Consider the following 22057-nt stretch of genomic DNA (forward strand, 5'->3'; position numbering starts at 1 on the left):
TTAGCCCAGGAATCTACTTTCTCCAAACTCCAGATGATTTTTTTTTTTAACACAGGGTCTCACTATGCTGCCCAGGCTGGCCTCAAACTCAGGGGTTCAAGAGATCCTGCTGCCTTAGCCTCTCGAGTAATAGACTACAGGTATTCATCACCACATCCAGTTTAAGTGGAGAAATTATTCTCTTCTTTTTTGGTGCTGAGGATCAATCCCAACACCTCATGCATGCTAACGGCACCTTTCTGACACTGAATTGCACCCCAGGGCCCAAGCTCTAGGTGACTCTGATGAAGGGCCTCATCTAATGCAGCTGATCTGTATGCCAGACCTACAGGACAAGCATAACCATGGCCCTCAAATCACCTGAGCTCAAAGCCTGCCCCAAGAAGGTGGGTGCTCAGACAGCTGGGTGGCAGTGGGGGGGTGGGGGGGGCAGGAATGTAAGCAAGTAGCACAGAGGCTTCCAAGATACCAGGCCCCCACAACAGCCCAAAGAGAACCAGGCACAACACATGAAGCAGGAGAAAGACCTGCCCTTCACAGATGTCCCCCAGCAAGGGAACCTCAGGAGCCCAAGGGTCCACCACAGTAAGGATGGCACCCCTCTGCCTTCCAAAAGGACAGTAACACCTTGAGGCATGTCCTAGGGATGCGATTTGGCTCTACTTCACAAGCACTGAGTGGGAGAAATACTGTGCTCATTTTCAGCCATGATAAGAGGGGCCTAGAGTGGTGTGGCCCCTGGTAAGGGTCTCACTAGCTAAGGGGCAAAGGTCAGATCCACTTGCCCTAGATGGGGACACACAGTGCCCGCAGTGCCCACTCCTTCTTCCTGCCCAGCCCCAGGATGGCAACAGGCACCACCGCCAGGGACTTGGGACAATAGGAAGAACAACACACATAGCATGTGGCCTCCCAAGAACCAGCCCGCCCTCATGCCAGCCACAAAACAGGGTCCCCAGACAGAAGGGATGGGTCCAAATGGTTCAAGGAGCAGCTGGACATTCCAATCTGGACAGAGAAGTTGGTGCCATTCTGGTCAGAATGGCAGCCAGACACATCAGTTCTACGTATCTGACTGATGCTAGAAGCTGCTGGCAGACCTCTCCAACAGAGCCAATCAGGCACAAGGGGCTTCTTATCTCCCTTACAAGAAATGTAAGAAATGGAGATGTGTCGGGTGATCAGAGAAGCTCCAAGACCCATTTGGATACCTAGCAAGTTCAGAGAACAGGAGGAAACAAACAGCATCAGCCCTGCTGGGCCAGCTCTCCATGAGCCCAGATTCTGCAGGTGGAGTTCAAGAGGAAACAGCAGCCTGGTCTGTCCTCTGTGACTTCTCAAGACAAAAAGAAAATCAAGAGGCATTGTCAAGGAACAGAACTGAAGCCAACATTGCCAATCAGAAGGTGGCAGATTCCAGAGCCAGCAGTCGATGTATAATTATAGCAAAGGACAGCTCAGTAAGTCTCAGTCCTCACTTTCCCAGAGCAGCAGGAAAGACACCAGGAAACTGCAAGTTTTACAATCCCCTGAGCAAATAAAACAAACGGCTCCTTAAACTTCACAGGCCTGTGTTCTGGGGTCCAATGACTCATTCAAAAGGATCAATCCACACTCTCCCTGAGACTTAGAACACATTGAGAACTGAGAAGGGGGAGCTGGACCAAGGCTGGGAGGCAATCAATCTGCAGAGGGCCACAGCAGCTAACAGGCAGAGGACCACAAAGCCAGTGCTGTATCAGATGAGCAGTGGTACCCAGAAAGACGGGACAGAAGACAGATGGGACTGGTAACAGGAACAGCTCTGCCCTTTGTATGTGTCAGAACATGATGGCCAGCAGCTCCAACATGCAGCCCATTCTGAATCCCTCCACCCACCCACTGGCAATGAGCTTGGCACAGACAAGTTACAGAGGCTGCTCCAGGGGCCCGAGTAGGACAACATCCACTATCATGGCTTAACCCTAAATCCACTTCATCCCCAACCTCTCAGGTTACAATCACACAAAAGAAATTATTTCTCCCAAAGCAATTACTTCCTGGGCATGTACAGAGTCCTCTAACAAAGTCTGACAATGCAAGGCAATCGGACAGTTGCCCCTGCTCTGCTCAAGGACATCTGGTTTTCAATGAAGGCATTACTGAGACTTAGACAAGAAGAGTCCATCAGTTCCCTTTCCCTACCACTGTGAAATGCCTCACTAAACACAGGCAGGGTGAGTCCAAAGCTCCTACCCCTATTTGGAAAGGACTCTGAACAAAGAGGCAGGGCTGCCTTGTCAATACAGAAGCCAACTACCCAGAGAGGTAGGGATGGGGGACAGCGCCCACCTACCTGAGGTCTAAGCCCATGGTGTGGTCCAGATTCTCCCAGCTTTGCAGCTTCGCCAGCAGCCTCTGAAAAACAGTATAGGCAGGTCTCCTATCACCATGTGTCAGACAACTGGCACAAAAACACTATGACACAGACACTAAGCCCCCAATCTTAGGGAAGGATCTGCCCCTTATCTCTGAGCTCAGATGTGTGGCTGCTCCAAGGATGCACCAAAGCAATCAGGCTATTATTCCCAGCTGTTGAAGCTATGCGGCATACAGCTCATTCCTTCCTGGACCTGTATATCCAAGTGTGAATCCAGCAAGCTACAAGGAACATGAGGGTGCAAAGGTTTTGCAGTCTCTTGTGCCCAGGGTGCAGATCTGGGCAGCTGAACCCTAAGGACTCACCTCTCCCCTCTCCCAAGTACCTCTCAGGATGCCAAGCCCCAGACAGATGGACTCAGTCTAACAGACAAATTTTCCCCAATCCTATGGCAGACTAGGACCAGCAAGCCCCAAGAGAATGGGCCTGTTCAATGCTGGCCCAAAGCCCAGAAAGTTGCCCTTCTGGAATTGAAGCAATTGAAGAAAGAACCACTTGGATTTGACCTCCTGTCACCTCCTCCCATAACCAGCTGAGTGCTACTACAAACCATTCATTCGAGTATTTCCAGATCTCCTCTATGTACCAAGCACATGCTTGGTTATTAACTTTCCTACAGCCAGTGCTGGTCAAGTTACTATGCACCAGGCCCTGCTCTGAACACTTGACATGAGGCAGACACTGTCACTATTCCTCACTCTGCAGATGAAGAGACAAACAGGTTAAGGAACTGGCCCAGAGTCAAAGAGCCAGCAAGCATCCACAGCAGGACTTCAAACTACAAGCAATGTAATTCTAAACCCCGAAATCTTAAAACAATTTCAAAAATAACTATGTCCGGAGAAAAAAGAGAAGAGCAATTGGCTGACAGTTGTCTTTCCAATACACTCCTACAGAAGCTACCTCTGAGGAGGAGCTGCCCTGGAAGGCCCCACTGATGGCAAACAGCCGCAGCAGCTGCTCAGAGGGCTCCGTGGCCCCAAATGGCTCTGAGCTGTCTTGAAGCTCCAAAAAAGGACAAAGAGTGCTCCCAGGTCAGGAAGTAGCCAGTGTAATTCAGGGCGGCCAAAGATGGTTAAGATGGTTGGAACAGTGGCGTGGAGCATGTCAGACAAACCAGGGTAGAACAGCAACAGAGTGACTCAGGAGAAGCAGTAAAAAGGACAAAAACTCCAGGCAGGAGCCAGGAATCCTTAGCTCTGGTCCAAACTCACTGGACACTGACCCTCCATTTCCTCCTCCAACCACAAGGTGACTTTCCAATACTGTACAGCAATGGCATTTTCCCACACAGCGTCACTGGTAAGTTACAATGACAGATCAGAAGAAAACACCCAGCATGGCTCTCCATCACGTCCTCACATGTAGGCACCGTGTGCCATTTCCTTGCTGGCACACCCTCTGTGCCAGTCCTCTATAGCCTTGAGTTAAACTGCATAAACTCAGTGGTTTCAACATAGTTTCCTACAATACTTAAGCCTAAAATCCCACTTAGTTCTCACTGAGCTAAAATTCATGTGTGGGCCAGCTGCATTCCTTCTAGGGGCTCCCAAGAGAATCCATCTATTGTCTTTTCCAGCTTCTAGGGCTGCCCACACCTGTTGCCTTTACCCTCACAGCTGGCAATGGCAGGCAGGTCTTCCTCTCCTACTTCCTTAGACCATGCAGCCCACCTGACAACCAGGATCCTCCCCCACTGCAGGCCAGCTGATTAGCAGATTCAACCTTGTCACATGCATTCATAGGTTCTGGAATTAAGACATGGACCCCTTGAGGGCCATTGTTCTTCCTACCACACTGCCATGACAATAAGTACATTACAGGTAACCAGCTATTGCACAAGATGGAAATGGCCAGAGTCCTCTGGAGAGGGCTAAGGACAGTCCCATAGGCATGGCTTGCCCACTTGAACCCTTACCTCCTTCTCCAGTTCTAAGTCAACCAGAGTTTCCTGCATCTTCTCCTGGCGGCCCAGCCTCCTCTGAAGTCCCTCCAGCTCCTCTGTGAGCAGCCCGTTGGTCTCCCTCATCTCCCTGCAAGGCCAGAAACTGTCACTCCCACAGCCACATATACAGGGGACAAACCCACCCCATGAACCCCAGTCACATCTGGAAGCAGCTGGGCCTCATCCCAGCTCCTCACCGCAGGTGTGCATTGTCTTCCCGCAGCCGCTTTAGCTCCCGCTCCATCCTGGGAAGCCGCAGCAGCTCAGACTTCATGCTCCGCACCATGGCAGCATCCTGCTCCTGCAGACACAGTTTCTGCTCCAGGTCCTGACAGAGGCAGGCAGAGAGGAAGAAAGGAAAGAAGAGTGAGCAGCCAGGGGACACCTAGGAAACGCAAGTCTCAGCTAAGTGAGAAGCCAGTCTGAAAAGGCACATGTGGTGGCTTCCGCCTGCAGGACACTCTGGAGAGAAGAGAAGGATGGGGCAGTGAGATAGCAGTGGTCCTCAGGGGGAGGAGGAAAAGCAAGTGGTGCTCGGAGGGCTGCAAGACACTACAATGGGGGACACATGTCAGGGTGCATCTGTTCAGAATGTGGCCCCCAAGGGTGAACTCCAGTGTAGCCTGTGGAGTAGGTGATGAGGAGTCAATGCGGCTTAGTCAACTGTGGTAATGATCCACTTTGAAGCGGGTGCTAACTGCGGGGAGATGATGGTGGGAGACAAGGGGTCTGGAAATCCTCTTATATTCTCTTCCATTTGGCTGTGAACCTAAAACTTTTCTAAAAAATAAAGTCTACTCATAGGAACCACAAAGTTCCTCTGCTAAGTTATAACAGTACCAGAACCTCGGCAATCTCCCTGGATTAGGCCCCAACCCCAGATCCCTCCTGAGATTGCACCTGATGTGATTCTGGCTGTGTCCTCTTCAGCCACCTCTAGCCCTGCCCATTTGTGCCAGCATCCATCCACACCACATAAATGCATCCATCCATCTGGTTCCTCCCAGACTTATTTATCCAGAAGGAACCACTGGCACACCTGGACCAAAGACACTCAGCAAGGACATAACGTTCTCATTACATGAAGTCACTTCTGCACCAGCAGCACTCCTGCAGCAACTGAGTCCATTTCAACTGCAAGAACAGACTTCTTTGCAACGTCTGTCACCTTAGGACTCAACAGAAGCACACTGGCATTTAGTGACAATCACCAAACAGGCTGAGTACAAACAATATCCAAATTGGTCTATCAATAAGTGCCACTAAAGCCAAGCACAGCGGTGCATGCCTATAATCCCAGCTGCTCACGAGGCTAAGGCAGGATGACTGCAAGTTCAAAGCCAGCCTCAGCAATTTAGTGAGGTGCTAAGCAACTCAGTAAGACCCTGTCTCTAAATAAAATACAAAATAGGGCAGGGGATGTGGCTCAGTGGTCAAGTGCCTGAGTTCAATCCCTCCTACACCGACAAAAAAAAATAATAATAAGTGTCACAGAGTCCAGCTCTGTAAGGGGCTAAGTCAAGAGGCAGAGGCAGAGTGACACAGAATACAAATCAGGCAAGCAAAGACTGAGAGGTGGGCTAAGGGTCATAGAGGGAAGGACAAGGTTCAGGAGAAGCTAACCAAGAAGGTGAGTTGTGGGGGGCAAGTGGGGGTGCCAAGCAGGCTGGCAGCCAAGGAGAGCAGGAGCAAAGCGCACAACCTGCCCAAGCAGGCACAGTGGAAAGCTGTAGGGTGCCATGGCCACGGGTCTCCTGAAGGGCCTGGTTGTTACTCCAAAGGCAACAAGAGGCCATGGAAGGGATCTCAAGGCATCATCTTTCTGGCAACACCCTCCACAGTGAAACATGTGGCCTGAGCTCCCATCAGATGGACCTGGCTTGAGGACCCATTTCAGTGACTCTCCAGTATGTGACTATGGGCAGGGTTTCAACTTTTGTAGGTCTACTTTGTACCATCTCCAATGTCACTTTTTCCTTGTGTTTCTAGTGGGCCTTTCTTCACTAGGACACAAGCTTCCTGGGAGCAGAAATGGTTATTTCAGGGCTGGGGATGTGGCTCAAGAGGTAGCGCGCTCGCCTGGTATGCGTGCGACCCGGGTTCGATCCTCAGCACCACATACAAACAAAGAAATGGTTATTTCACTCACCTTGGCCTCCTGGCAGCCAGCACAGTACCTAGAAGATAGGACAGTGGCTAACATCCACTGAGGGCATCTTCAGCTCAGAAAGGCCTGCAAATAGTGGGAGGCAGAAGGGCTAAGACCACCCCTGAGATGCCTGCAGGACACACACAAGGTTGACACAGAGCAACCCACCTTAATCTTCTGTTCTTGGTCTGTTCTTGCTTCTTGGCTAGCCTGAAGTTCCTGAATTTTCTGATTAACTTCCTGACATTTCCTGTTCAGAGAAGAGTGCATGACATGAAGGAACACCTTAAGAATACTCTCAGCCTAAGCTCCTGGCACAAACAAGGCCACTACAAGGGTACACCCAGGTCCTGGAGTAGCCCCTGCAGTGGCTCTCATCTGGATGGTGCTGCCGTGGATGAACATCGGCCACTGACAGCACCCCACAGTTCTCCACACACTGCTCACCCTCCACCAGTGATCACCAGACCTGATGCAACCACAGAAAGGACCCACTCAGACCTGATCACCCCTTTCCCCAAGAAGCAAAAAACTCAGATTACAGCTGGTAAGGGAAGGGTCAACTCCTCAGGAGAGAACCCAAAGCCTCCTGACCACACCATCCTCTAGATTTTCCCACATCTATCTTGCTTACCATGTCCCCCAAACCTAAAATGTCCTTTCCCATCAACAGCCCACACAAACTCAAGGGACGTCTTGCATGTTCTTCAAAACCTAGCTCAGCATAAGATCTTCTCTGGAAGCCTGCTCTGAAAAGGTGTGCCACCCTGAGAAGGAGGAGCTGCTGCCCTCATCCTGGCTCAAAAACATTTAAAACACCCCCTATCCTAGCACTCAGAATCCCAGTTTCAGAGGCCTTGTGTCAGTCCCTCCTGCAGCCTGCGGTGAGAAAAGCATCCAGGGCCTGGCACAGACACAGAGGCAAAGCCCCGCATCCCCAAGCTCCTTTTCCCTCACCTGAGCTGCAGTTCAAGCTGCTCCTTCAGCTCCTGCTTCTCAGACTCCAAGCGCTTCACCTGCACCTCCTGGTCCATCAAACTCCATTGCAGCTCTGAGACACGACCCTTTAACACATTGATGGTCTGAAAGGAGAGGGGATTCCAGGTGGCTCATGGATGCAAACGTAACTTCCCGGCAAGTTACAGTGAAAGGAAGAGCCATCACTTCCTGCCTGTTACCATGGGGTGGGAACAGAGCCCACCCCTGCGGAGCCTACACCTGGGTAAATGAGACAGACACTCTCAGAAGTATTGCAGGCCAGAACCCTGGGTCATAGTCCCCACAAGCTGACAGACAGATCTGGGTTACAACCAGGCCCTCGAGGAAAGCTAGTCCTGGGACTCCCAGAGCAAAGCTGCCACTAGCCAGAATGGGCCTAGCCTCTCAGGCCTGGTGGCCTCTATACCCCTTATCCTAGGCCCACAGTGTCCCTACACCATGCATCCACCTTAGCCTTCCCTCCACTCTTTGGCTCTCATTATGCTCTCAACCCAGAATTCTTCCTCTACCCATCCTCACACCACAATTCCAACCATCAGTAAGGATGCAGCACTCCCAGGCCAGCAAGGTGGTTTAGAACCAGCTGGGTTGGCTACAGTACTCAGAAAGAGACAGTCCCAGAGCAAAACCAGCAGGGCCCATCCAGCAGCTTCCAGGAGGGACAAGTCCACCTGACACCACAGAATAGGCATGTGAAGGAACCACCACTCTTTGCTCTGACATCACCTCATCCACCACCAACCCCTTCCTGAGGGAAAGAGCATGCTGGTCAAGCCAACACAAAAAACCAGCCCTGTTCCTTGTCATGCAAACTAACACAGCCTAAATTCCACCCTAGGGAGCCCACACAGAGGGCAAGACAGTGGGTCCAGCAACCTCACCACAGTAAGTCACACTGGGTAGAACTGTAGGGGGCAAGGGGTCTCCCGAGGTGGCATCCTCTGCAGAGAAGCCACAGCACTCCTTTCTTTTTCCTGAGAACTGTACCCAACCCAGGACCCAGGGAAACACACTGGTGCTATTCAAAGCATGACCCTCTAGGGGACACACATGGGGCACCTCATACTCAACAATCTGTATGGTTCACTTTATCACAAGAGTGAGCACCACAGTGGGACTCAAAAAACAACAGAGGTGCCAGGCATGGTGGCTCACGCCTATAATCAGAGCAACTCAGGAAGCTGAGACAGAAGGATCAAAAGTTCAAGGCCAGCCTCAGCAATTTAGCAAGGCCCTAAACAAGTGAGACCCAGTCTCAAAATAAAAAATAAAAAGAGCTAGGGATGCCCTAAGGTTAAACCCCCATACCAAAAAAAGAAAGAAAAAGAAAAAAGAAATGGAGATATTAAAAACACATCCACTGGGCTGGGGTTGTGGCTCCATTGTAGAGTGCTTGCCTAGCATGTGTGAGGCACTGGGTTTGATTCTTAGCATCACATATAAATAAAATAAAGATCCATCAACAACTAAATATATATATTTAAATATATATATATATTTTAAAAACACACACACACATCCATCAATGGCCTGCTGAGTTCAGTAAACATGCACTGAGCACTAAGCACTACACCAGAGCCAGCCTGCCCTGATGGAGGACAAACATCCTGGGGAAAGTCAGACCAACAGCAAGTAAACAGATAAAACGGAGAACTTCAGAGTGGCAAGTAACATAAACTGGGGCACTGTGATAGGAGATGGCAGTCAACGGGGAAGACCTATGACTTTGAACTGAGTGATGAGAGAGGGCTTCTCTGAGGACATGGCCCCACTCAGGACCACCTCTTCTACCCTTCACTGAAGTGTATGTATAGCTCCCTTTGACCACAGAACAGCGACACAGCCCAAAACGCAGATCCCAGGGCCCACAGAGAGCCCACTTCTCCAGAAGCAGGAGCCAGCTTCTCTGGAAGCTGATCACATCTCCTCTCCTGCCAACACTCACTTCAGAAGACAGATGTGGGAACAACCTTAACATGCTCCCCAGTGCTGCCAAGGCAAAAATAACCTACAGCCCGCTCCTGAGGATCTATCAAGTGGAGAAAGCCACATGGAGACAGAATACCAATGATGCAACATGGTGTTTCCCCCCTCCTCAGGCGGTTCTCATCTGTTTCCTCTCGGCACCTGTGATCTTGAACACCACAGAAGAGGGACAAGGAAGGTCAGAGGAGTCCAGTACCCACCAGCACTAACGCTCAGGCTGTCTCTACAACATACATAGCTGTCCCTGAGACTACAGTTCATATACATCCTGGTTCAAAGGCAGTCTCTGATGCTGAGAGATGCTAAAAGACTTCGCTGATAATCAAAGAAATGCAAATCCAGAGGCACCTACTTACATCTTCTGGAAAAAAAGAAAAAAGTATTTCCAGAATATACCACCATCTACGAACAGTGAAAGCTACAGCAATACTAGATACTCCGTGGTGGTTATCAACACAACCCAGCAACTAGCAACAACCACCACAGAGCTATGACTGGGTCTGCCACCCTATTCCTCGGGTCTGTCCAAACAAAACATAACAGAAATAAACAGGGTGCATGCACAAAACTGCCTGTCAGGGAGCTATCGGGGCAAACACAAGGAAACCAAACACTGGAAAAAGGACAAAAATGGATTAGCCAACCATTAAAATTCATATTTACAAAGAACAAAAAAGGGCTCCACTTACTAATTGAAAATCACAGAATGGAAAATTAATTTATTTACTCTGATTATGACCATGCAAAAACTACAGGTGCACATGTGAGGAGCATAGTTTAAAGGATGCCTCTTTGCTACTAGGTGAAGTTGGGAGGTCACTTGTTCTTTTCCCTTGGAAAATGGCTGAAGGCAAGAACGCAAACCCCAGGGCCTGCATGCAGGCCCATGCTTACCTCGCTGGCTGTAGCCAGGCCATCCTCCTTTTCCTGCAACTGCTGGCTGGCAGCGTCCAGGCTCTGTTTGCACAGCTTATGGCGCTCCAGTTGCTCTTGCATCTTCTCCTCGGCCTCAGCCTCCCGCTCCTGAAGCTGCCGAATACGCGCCAGGAGCTCCTGGTTGCGGTCAACCTCACGCTATGGAGAAGGAAGATCATGGCCAGAGAGAGTTGAAATCCCAAAGGAGTATCAGGACAAGGACACTCCAGACCCGACTTAGGCCATTCAGGCCCACAGAATAGCCAGACAGAACCATCAGCCAAGTCCCCAGCAAAACCAGGTGAAAACCTGGGACTGGGATGGCAGTGCCAGTGCTTCTGCCACAGTAGCATAACAGTTCCCACTGAAAGAAACCAGGGCCCTTGGAGGGCACTCAGCATGGATGACACCACACACTCATTAAACTGACTGCTCAGTGATGAGCAGGGATGAGATGGAGCATGGAAAATGTAAAATTCAGAATCGACCTTGGAAAAAAGCTGAGCTTTTGCAGCACCAGCAGATCTTGTCGAACTACACTCAGGCCATCATTAAAATGAGTCTGCACTTCCCAACGAGCCAATGACTGGAGCAGGGACAGGTGGAAGTCAGCCTGCAAACAGAACCATTTACAGGGGAGCTAGATCTGCCACAAGTGTATCTGATCACGTGGCCCTTCAAAGATACCACATATCATTACCCTCAGGGAGGCCATGTTGCTTATGCTGGTGAGGAAGGGATAGAACTAGGACACATGCCACTGTGACAACTCATGAGGGCCTGAAGGGTTCACCTTCAGACCCTGAAAAAGGACCAGATAGTAGGAATCAGATCCCAAGAAGAAAGATGGTGAGTGCCACCCACCCAGCACCCTGCCTTCTAGCTCAACCAGCCTGATTCAGCAGGAAGCTGCCAGCACCAGCTCCCTCCTAGGACCACCAGGAACTTCCCCCAGGTCCTACTCAGAGTAAACGCTTATGCCACCCTTTCCTAGGACATTCCAGCCCAAAAAGCACACACATAGGTTTAATAAAAGCACACACATAGGGCTGAAGCTTTATGGAAAGACGGCCAATCTCCACCACAAGGGGACTCAAGGGGATGCAACTTCAAGTGCAGCCTCTAAAATAGCCAGGGGACCCTTTTGCTAGACAGAATAAGAATCTTCCATTAGGGGACTTGGAGGTATAGCTCAGTGGTAGAGCACATGAGTTCTACATGGGCCTGATCCTAGCCCCCCAAAATAAAGAAACTGCTCTGTCAGCCCAGGGCCCTCCCACACATCACTACTGCTCTGCCAGTCAAACACAGATGAGGAGCCCAGGTAGGCTTTCAGACCCTAGGTCTTACCACCATTTTCAGGAAGAGGAGTGCCTGTCCTCCACACTCACCTACCAGCAACCTGGCAGCCCCTGAAAAAACAATGTAGAAGCCAAGACTCCAGGGACAATCTGAAAACGACTAATTTCCATGGCTCCCGGGGCCCCTCAGCATGTCTGTGGTCATGAAAAGCTTCTCAAGTTCCCAAGTTTGTCACTCTGTGCCCCTGAGCTTTAACAGACCCTGCTGCAACTCCTCACTCAAATGCTCTTAGGTACTCACAAGGCACCACCAAATGTGCCAGACATTGGAGATCCAGGGCAGGCACACAGGCCCTACCTTCAAGGCATTTTGCCCAGAGAAACTCCAATAGTTCCAGGGCCCATCCTTCTGCCTGAGAGCCAGGACCATTTCCATTAGCACTGCATATTCATACAGTCCAAGGGCCCCTGGTATTGTCTGTCCACTCAACAAATGGCACTTCAAAGTCTTGGCTCATGAGCCCAGACAGCACACCAAGGCAGGAATCTACATTCCTGGCTCTAACAGTCCAATTTGCATTACACCCTGGAGGAGATCTACACAGGGACAGGAAACTGTGAGTACATGTATACACGGCAAGTGGGGGCCAGAAAAGAAAGGAAGGAAGGCCTGAGAGATTCCCTGGTCTGTGGCATTGGCTGAATCTTGGCAGCCTTTTCACAACTGATCAGCACTTAGTGAAAACCTGGCAAAGGACTGTTAATCAAAGCGATGCCGACAGAAGGTTCTTGGACTGAGCCTTCCTGGAGTTGCAAGGCTGCACTTTCCTGCTGTCCTGGGAAGCCAAGAGCAAGCACAGCAGCGAGAGTAGGGCACTTTCCTGAGGTCCTACAACCACCCTGGTGAGACAATTCAAGCAACTCAGTAATGTTCTAAGCCTGTCACCCCTGCACCACTTGGTAGATCTGCCAGATCTGCATTCCAATTTCTCCAGAGAACAGAGGAAACCAAGACACCCAGCAGATTTGTTGGCACTGTGGCCTCACTGAGCAGTAAACACAGCCAGAGAATTCCCACTTTGTGGCTCTCCCCATATCAAGCCACCCTTCTCCAGCACAGCTAACATGGACCCACCATAGGTATCCTCAGAGGAACAACCTGGCAATCCCCATGCAGAGTGCCTCAGTTGGCCCTGGCTGGTTCCTGACTTCTTACAGCCTGGTAAGCATGCATCCAGCCTATTGTCCCCAGAGGCTGATTGGACAAACACTGCCCACCTGGACCCACCTCGTAGTTCCTGGCGCTGGTGTTGGCTGCCCGCTCCAGCTCCACTCGAGCCCTCTTGTGACTCAGCTCCATCTGCATCTTCTCCCGCTCCACCTGGATGAGGTAGGACTTCGAACGGATCTGCTCTGCTCTTTCCTCCAACTGAGAAGGTCGTACCCAAAGATAAAGAAAATCCTCAGCAGCCACGTCAAACAAGGCAAGTTGCTCCGCTCAATGCACCCCAAGTGCCACTCCAGCAAGGTCTTGGTCCCCAGGTGGGAAGTGGGTGAGAGGCAACAAGCAAGGAAAGATTAAGAGAATCAGAAGGAGACACATTTTAAGATGACATTGGGTGAGCTTGTTCTAGGAAAGAAGGTGTGTTCATTTTCTATAGCTGTATAATAAACTGCCACAAACTGGACAGCTAAAAACACCACTCATTAACAGGCGGTGGGCTCTGTAGATCAGAAGTGCAGACATGTGGCTGGGTTCTCTGATAAAGGTCTCTTAAGACTAAAATTAAGGCAGTTGGCAGGAACCCCTAGCTAGCCCACCAGTGAAAGACAAGATCCACTTCTCAGCTATCTGTCAGTACCTGGAAGCTGCCCACCCCCCTCACCACATGCCCTACTCCCTCCCCTACTGAGTCCAACTCTTCTGACTCTAACATCTGGACTCAATCTTTTTAAGGGGCTCATGTGATTAGATCAGAAACCCAGGGAACCTCCCCAACTTAAGGTCCACTGATTGATTGACAACATTAATTAGATCTTCGAAATCCCACTGCAACAACACCAAGTTAGCATTCAATTGAGTAACCAGAAGGTTAGAGTCTACGATGGGGCCAGAATTTGGGGGCTACTTTAGAAGTAGGCCCACAAGAGATAAGTACTTGCAGGTGATTCAAGCCTCAAAGGGCCCCAGAGGACATGCCCACAGTCTCTCAGAGTCACTGTTTTCACTGGGACCAAAGCCTTGCTGCCTGGAACCTCCCAAACATTTAACCTACACAGACCCTTGAGCTGAATCAGAATCAGTTCTAGACACATTCTCAGGAGGCTCACATACACATTAAAGTCTGTAAACCACTGGGCTAGCATGGTCCCCTACAGGGGCAAACTTGCCCCAGGGGACACTTAGCACTGTCTGGAGACACTTCTGATTGTTACAGAATGGAATTAGTAGTGCTGCTGCCCACCGATACACAAGGGCAGAAGCCCAGGATTGTTGCTAAACATCTGACAGTGCCCAGGAAAGTTCTGCAAAAAAAAAGTGCCCAGCCCCATGCCAACAGTGCCCACAGGGTGAGGGCCCTGGCTAAAGCAATGCTCCTCCCCTGGCCCTCCCACCTGGGTTCTTTCTTTATTCTTATTACATTTCACCTCATTGTAACTCTGACCTGTTGATATTTGGAGGTTCCTAAGCTCATTCTTCATACTCACTAGCCTTCTCATTCTTAACTCTGTCTCAGAAAGCCAGAATCTCTTCGTCTATAGGGATGTCACCACACAGGGACCAAGGGCACCATACTTGCCCGCCGGCTATGTGTCAAGAACAACTTAAAACTTTCCTTTGTGTTTAAACAACACTGAAGTTTTCTAATACACTCCCAACTAAACACTCCCAACTAAAACAAGGGCTAAAAAGAGGGGCAGGCACCTGGCAGACAAGACACCCCATCTATCTTTGCCTCCAAATTCCCCAGATTGTCCTCAGGTCCCTCACTACAACTCAGGGAGCCTTGAAAGGAAGAAAAAGAACCATGCCTGGCATCCAGGGCAGGACATGACCAGAGTCAGGTCCCAGACAGGTCTGTAATCATGATTCCTACCTACCTTACTTGGGTACAGACTGATCACTGATCCTTACCTGAGGAAGTCTGTAACAGTAAACAATGGGGACCTCCAAGGTCCAATTCTGATTAAAAAATCCCATGATTTTCCTTTTTTTTTTTTTTTATATCAGGGATTATTGAACTCAGAGGCACTCAGGCACTGAGCCACATCTCCAGCCCTATTTTGTATTTTATTTAGAGACAGGATCTCACTGAGTTGCTAAGCACCTTGCCACCGTGAAGCTGGCTTTGAACTCACGGTCCTCCTATCTCAGCCTCCTGAGCCACTGGGATTACAGGCGTGCGCCTCGATATCTGGCATACATTTTCCCATGGATTTTGACAAGCTAAATTTCCCAGACATTTGCATCAATAACATTATACCACTTTTTAAAATCATAGCATTTTTTAAGACCAAAGTTACCAATTTATTTTGCCAGAAATCAAAGATAATAACCACCTATTAACACTGCCTCTTCATAAAAGTGGTGGTACACACCTATAATCCCAGTGACTCAGGAGGTTGAGATAAGAGAACCTCCAAGTTCAAGGCCAGCCTCATTAACTTAGTGAGACCTTGTCTCAAAATTTAAAAAACGGGGGGGGGGGGGGCGGGGGGGGCGGCGCCTGGAGGGGGCTAGATGTGCTCAGTGAGAGAGTGCTCCCTGAGTTCAATTCCCAGGTTACACATTTTTTTTTTTTTAAACCACAAAAAGTATAATAGGTCTAATCTCAGAATAATGACCCAAGAAAGAGCAGTGTGCAGCTCAGTGCTCTAACTAACAGTAATTCCATCACTGAATAAACCACACAAACACCATCCTTTGTGCCAATCAGTACATGAGCCTTACCTGGTTCAGTTGACATGGGTCACAGAATCCAGAGCACATGCAGAGTGGACAAGAGAAAGATAGACACAAGCAGAGAAGACCGAGAGGAGGATGGTACAGCAATGGTGCAGTGACAGGGCTCAGGCAAGGCCAAGACACCACTTCTTTCCTTGGGGGCCCAGATGTCCCAGCCCAGAATAGGACTAAGCCCATGATTCTCTAGGGCCTGAAGTCCTTCAGGAGACCTGAACCCTTTGCAACTATATCCATAGTGAGCATTCTCAAGAACTTGGAATCAGAGAAAACTGCAAAAATCACAGGATCTGCAAATTTCCCCCTATAGGCTAAAACAGAATATCCAGTCCCTCCGCTTATTGCCCTGGCTTTCTCACTAGGCTGACTAGGCGACCAGGTGCCTGTGTTTACAATACAGCCTCTCTATGTTACATCTTCAAGGGGACAGTATGCTCATAATTCTGGCACTCATGCTCCTACGCAGTTGGGTTTTGTCCTCAATTAAATGAATAGACTGGCATTTTGGCATCCATGAATATATCAGTATGAACCCACAGCTATGCACATGTCCACTCTTGGGGTGCTTATGAGGCAGGCCTTTAACCATGACAGTTCAGGGCAGGTCCTGGTCTCCAACTAGCACCCCAAATGATAAATGCCCAGGATGAGATCTGGAAGACCACAACTGGCCTCTAAGCCTACCTAATACTCACCTACCTCAATTGTGTAGAACTTGAACAGGCCCCACCTGAGCCTAGGTGTCTTTAACAGAGACCCCACCCAGCCTTTCACCTGCATGCTCTGCTGGTACTGCATCTGCAAAGAACCTGGGGCACAGGTAGACACATCCAGACCGGATCCTCCCTCTACTCGCTGAGAAATGAAGTTGTTCAGAGATCTCAGGGTAGACAAGACAGTGGTGTTCTCCCCCAGGTCTTCCATGGTCACTTTCCTTCTGGGAGAACAAAAAAAGTCAGAGTCAGCCTTTCCACAGATCATCAGATGCCACCATCAGCAATGCTTCTAGACAGCCCTAATGCCTTCTCAGAGCCCACAACCACTTTCTTCAAAGGAAACAGAGAGTACACGCCACCAATTTACCAAGAGGAAAAGAGGCATAAAAGCATGCAAACCCCAGGCTCAGTAGCCATACCTGTAATCTCAATGACTCAAGAGGTTGAGATTGGAGAATCACAAGTCTGAGGCCAGCCTCAGCAATTTAGTGAGATCCTGTCTCAAAATAAAAAGAGCTGGGGATATAGTTCAGTAGCAAAGTGCTCGCCTCGCATGCACAAGCCCATGAGTTCAATGCTCAGAACTGGGGGAAAAAAAACAGTCACCAAGTCACTATTTGAATACTGGCCAACAAAACAAATGGACAGCCAGCTCTCTAGAGAAGATGCTTAGCAGCCCAGTAGCCTATGGGAAATCAGAAACAAAGCATGCAACAGCATGATAAAGGCAATGGTGGGCACAGGAACACAAGTGTGACTTCATATTAACAGCAACAGCAGTAAGTGCCATCACTCCCTCCAACCAAGTCCCAGAGAGGAGGCATCCCACATGTACCCAAATGGTAGATTGTGCAACCGTCACCTCACATTTGACCAGCACTCTGCTTATACATTAGAAAACAACAGCTCAATCTTCAAAACAAGTTGGTGTATTCAGTCTTCTTAGAAATTTTACAGATGATGAAACTGAAGCTTCGGAAAGGTACAGAACAAGACTGGGGTTGGGGTTGTAGCTTAGTGGTAGAGCGCCTACTTACCATGTGTGAGGCCCTAGGTTCGATCCTCAGCACCACATAAAAATAAATAAATAGAATAAAACTATTGTGGAAAAAATAATTTAAAAAAAGATACAGGGGCTGGGGATGTGGCTCAAGCGGTAGCGCGCTCGCCTGGCATGCGTGCGGCCCGGGTTCAATCCTCAGCACCACATACCAACAAAGATGTTGTGTCCGCCGAAAACTAAAAAGTAAATATTAAAAAGAAAATCCTCAATAAATAATGCTGCAGTAAACTTGGGAGAGGAGGTATCTTTAAAAAAAAAAAAAAAAAAAAAAAGTACAGAACGGCTGGGTGCGGTGGCACACACCTATAATCCCAGAGGCTGGGGAAGCTGAGGCAGGAACATCACAAGTTCAAAGCCAGCCCCTGCAACTTAGCAAGCCCTAAGCAACTTATCAAGACCCTGTCTCAAAATAAAAAATAAAAAGGGCTGGTGAAGTGGCTCAGTGGTAATGAGCCCCAGTACCACAAAAAAAAAAAAAAAAAAAAAAGGTACAGAACTGCTTCCTCAACACCTGTGCTTCCTACATGTCATGCCAGCTGCCACCAGCCAAAAGGTGTGGAACATCCCACGTACATTTATGGCCAAGAGGCTTGAACTCCCCCCACAGGCACATACTATTTCTCCCCTTAGGAAGGGGCAGTGCTAGTTCATTTCCCTTTGGTATCAGAATGAAAATACACACAAACCCCTTTAAAAACATTTTTTTTTGATTGGGTGCTCATAATCTTAGCTACTTAGGAGACTGAGGAAGGACTATCTCAAGTTTGAGGCCAGCCTGGACAACAAAGCAAGACCCTGTCTCCAGAAGAAAAAAAATAATAACAATAACTTAGCTTGTCTCCGAGTTTCTGACTTAAAAGAACCTTGAGAATGGAGTCGATCTGCGCTTTCAGTGCTGTGAGCCTGGTAAACCCAGGCAGGAAACAGGCTCTACCCTCCAAGCCCAAATCTATTTTCCAAGTTCAGACCAGAGCCACACTTTCCATCCTCTTCTCCAAACACCATCCCCTGAGAATTGACCCATTAATATACTAAAATGAAAAGAACACTGTATTTTCAACTTCCTGGAACCAGGCTGCTCCATCCACACCATACACACCTGAGGCTCAAAACCTTCCAGCCACCTGAAGGTGGAACCCCCAACACCTCTGGACAGCCCCTGATATGGGAGTCAGGAGCATACTACCCTTCCCGCCTCAAAAGAGAAATGGCAGAAAAAGTTTAAATAAGTGACCAAGATCCAGGCAAAGTGGTGCAAGCCTGTAATCCCAATCATTTGGAGGACTGCAAATGCAGAGGCCAGCCTAGGCAACTTAACAAGACCCTCAGCAATTTAGCGAAACCCTATCTCAAAAAATGAAAATGGCTGGGGATGTAGCTTAGTGGTAAAGCGCTCTTAGGTTCAATCTCCAATATCAAAAAAATAAAACTAAAAGTAAGAAGTGTCCAAGAAAACTCACTGCCCTGATCCCCTGGTGAATCCTGCCTTCTCTAAACACACACTATCCCCGTCACTACCCCAAAGAGCTGGACTCTGGGCACACGGTGCCTCCAGAAGCCAACAAGATGCCTGCTTGGCCAGTGCAGACAGCTGGGGCGGCTCAGGGGGACAGCAGTCACCACTTCTCTCCACGCGCAGTCTCTAGCTCCCTAGGGGCCTCTTGCCAATGGATGCTCAGAGGAGCCACAGCTGCAACTTGACTGGCCCAGATCACTAAGAGCGGCTAGGGGGCGAGTGCAGGCGGGGGTCTCTCAGGCAAAGCGCTTACAGACCCCGTCATGACAGGGGCAGGGACAGGTGGCGAGGGTAGACCAGGGGTCTCCAGAACAGGGCTACGCGCAGACCCCAACAGAACGACGGACCCTGCTAGGACAGCAAGGGATGCGCCCCAATCTCTAGCGGTGCGAAAGGGACGTGGGGTCTCCAGACCGCTGGGACGTAGGGGGCAGCACCCGCGCCGACTGCGGTCAGCCCCGGGCCAGGGCCCTCTCCGCCCCGCCGCCCAGCCCCCAGGATCCTGAGCCCGCGACCCCGCGCCTAGCCCTCCACCGCTCACCTCAGTCGCCTGCTCGCGCTTGCCGCCTCTGCTCGGATCTCCCTCCGCTCCGCCCGCGCCCACTTAGCGGAGATATGAGCCGGTGCTCTCGCGAGACCGACTGGAGGCCCGCCGTAAAGAACCGAGTCTGCCCGCCTCACCCCCTGGGGCTCCGTGTCCCCACCCGGAGCCGCCCACTACTGTTACAAAAAGCAGAGGTTGGAAATTCTGGTGTAGAAGGACCATTACGGAGAGCAGAGTTTGGAGACTGCGGTACAGAAGGACTGTTACACAGAGCAGATCTCGGAGACTGGGGAGCAGCAGGACTGTTGCAGAGTACCAACGTTGGAGACTGGGATGGAGAAGGAATGTTACAGAGAGCAGAGTTTGGAAACTGGAGTTCAGAAGGATCTTACAGAGAGCGGAGTCTGGAGACTGTGGTGCAGAAGGACTGTTGCAGAGAGCAGAAGTTGGAGATTGGGGTCCAGAAGGATCGTTTCAGAGAGCAGATTTTAGAGACTGAGGTGCAGATGGACTGTTACAGAGAGCAGAGTTTGGAGACTGAGGTGCAGAAGGACTGTTACAGAGAGCAGAGGTTAGATACTGGCGTGGAGAAAAATCATTGCAGAGAGAAGAGGTTGGAGACTGGGGTTCTGAAGACCTGTTACAGAGAGCAGAGGTTCGAGACTGGGTTGCAAAATTCCTGTTACAGAGAGCAGAACTTGGAAACTATTCTGCATAAGGACTTTTATAGAGAGCAGAGTTTGGAGACTGGTTGTCAGAAGTGTATTACAGAGAGCAGAGGTAGTAGACTGAGGTGCAGAAGGATCGTTGCAGAGAGCAGAGTTTTTAGACTGAGTTGCTTAAGGAGTGTTGCAGAGAGCAGATGTTGGAGACTGGTGTGCAGAAGGACTGTTGCAGAGAGCAGAGGTTGGAGACTGTGGTTCAGAAGAATCTTTGCAGAGAGCAGAGGTTTGAGAGGTGTAGAAGGATCCTTGGAAAGAACAGAGTTTGGAGACTGGGGTGCAGAAGTATGGTTACAGAAAGCAAAGGTTAGAGACTGGGTTGGAGAAGGATTCTACAGAGAGCAGAGGTTGAAGAATCAGGTGCAGAAAGACTGATACAGAGAGTATATGTTGGAGACTGAGGTGCAGAAGTAATGTTGCAGAGTACAGAGTTTGGAGACTGAGGTGCAGAAGGACTGTTGCAGAGAGCAGAGGTTGGAGACTGAGTTGCAGAAGGACTCTTACAGAGAGCAGAGCTTGGAAACTGAGGTATGGAAGGACTGATACAGAAAGCAGCGATTGGAGTCTGGGGTGCAGAAAGACCGTTAGAGAGAGCAGAGGTTTGATACTGCAGTAACGGAGGACTGTTACAGAGAGCAGTGGGGTACAGAAGTACTGTAGTAGAGAGCAGATGTTGGTAACTAGGGTGCAGAAGGACTGTTGCAGATAGCTGAGTTTTGAGACTGGGGTGCAGAATGACTCTTGCGGAGAGCAGAGGTTGGAGACTGGGGTGCAGAAGGACTGTTACAGAGAGCAAAGGCTGGATGCAGGGTTGCAGAAAGATCTTACAGAGAGCAGAATTTGGAGACTGAGGTACAGAAGGACTGTTGCAGATATCAGAGGTTGGAGACTGGAGTCCAGAAGGATCCTTGCAGAGAGCAGAGTTTGGAGACTTGGGTGCAGAAGGAGTGTGGCAGAGAGCAGATATTGAAGACTGGGGTGCAGAAGGAATGTTGCAGAGAGCAGATTTTAGAGACTGGGGTGCAGAAGGACTGTTACAGAGAGCAGAGGTTGGAGACTGAGGTGCAGAAGGACTGTTACAGAGAGCAGAGTTTTGAGACTTGGGTGTAGAAGGACTGTTACAGAGAGCATAGGTTGGAGACTGGGGTTCAGATGGATCTTACAGAGAGCAGAGTTTGGAGACTGGGGTTCAAAACGACTGTTGCAGACAGCAGGTGTTGGAGATTGGGTTGGAGAAGAATCATTTAAGAGAGAAGAGGTTGAAGACTGGGGTGCAGAAAGCCTGTTACAGAGAGCAGAGGTAGGAGACTGGGTTGCAGAAGTCCTGTTACAGAGAGCAGAAGTTGGAGACTGTTGTGCAGAAGGACAGGTACAAAGTGCAGAATTTAAAGCCTGAGTTGCAGAAGGATCTTACAGAGAGCAGAGTTGAGAGACTGAAGTGCAGAAAGACTGGTGCAGAGAGCAGATGTTGGTAACTAGTGTGCAGAAGGACTGTTGTAGAGAGCAGAGGTTTTAGACTAGGGTGGAAAAGGACTGTTGCAGAGAGCAGAGGTCTGAGACTGAGGTGCGGAAGTCCTGTTACAGAGAGCAGAGGTTGGAGACTGGGTGCAGAAGGATTGTTATAGAGAGTAGAGGTTGGATAGAGGGGTGCAGAAGCATCTTACAGAGAGCAAAATTTGGAGACTGAGGTGCAGATGGACTGTTGCAGAGATTAGAGGTTGGAGACTGGGGTGCAGAAGGATCGTTGCAGAGAGCACATTATGAAGACAGGGTTACAGAAGGCCTGCTACAGAGAGCAGAGTTGGGAGCCTGGTGTCC

At 49.7% G+C, this 22057-nt stretch overlaps 1 protein-coding gene across 13 annotated transcripts in view; it reads right to left on the reverse strand.

The window, feature by feature from the left end:
• Positions 1 to 19593, reverse strand: part of LOC144373568 (mitotic spindle assembly checkpoint protein MAD1-like) — a 245640-nt gene extending 226047 nt beyond the window's left edge. For 3 of the 13 annotated variants that reach the window (XM_078036597.1, XM_078036598.1, XM_078036596.1), the window contains exons 1-8: positions 16453 to 16798; positions 13003 to 13143; positions 10393 to 10572; positions 7471 to 7595; positions 6682 to 6763; positions 4562 to 4692; positions 4338 to 4452; positions 2336 to 2397 (exon numbers count right to left, since the gene is read on the reverse strand). In XM_078036597.1, the coding sequence (XP_077892723.1) occupies positions 2336 to 2397; positions 4338 to 4452; positions 4562 to 4692; positions 6682 to 6763; positions 7471 to 7595; positions 10393 to 10572; positions 13003 to 13143; positions 16453 to 16659 (1043 nt within the window). In that variant the 5' untranslated portion in view covers positions 16660 to 16798. The other 10 variants (XM_078036595.1, XM_078036594.1, XM_078036599.1 and 7 more) reach the window with 8 other exon arrangements.
• Between the last annotated feature and the right edge of the window lie 2464 nt (positions 19594 to 22057).

Source organism: Ictidomys tridecemlineatus, unplaced genomic scaffold (assembly GCF_052094955.1).
Source record: "Ictidomys tridecemlineatus isolate mIctTri1 unplaced genomic scaffold, mIctTri1.hap1 Scaffold_435, whole genome shotgun sequence".
Lineage (NCBI taxonomy): Eukaryota > Metazoa > Chordata > Mammalia > Rodentia > Sciuridae > Ictidomys > Ictidomys tridecemlineatus.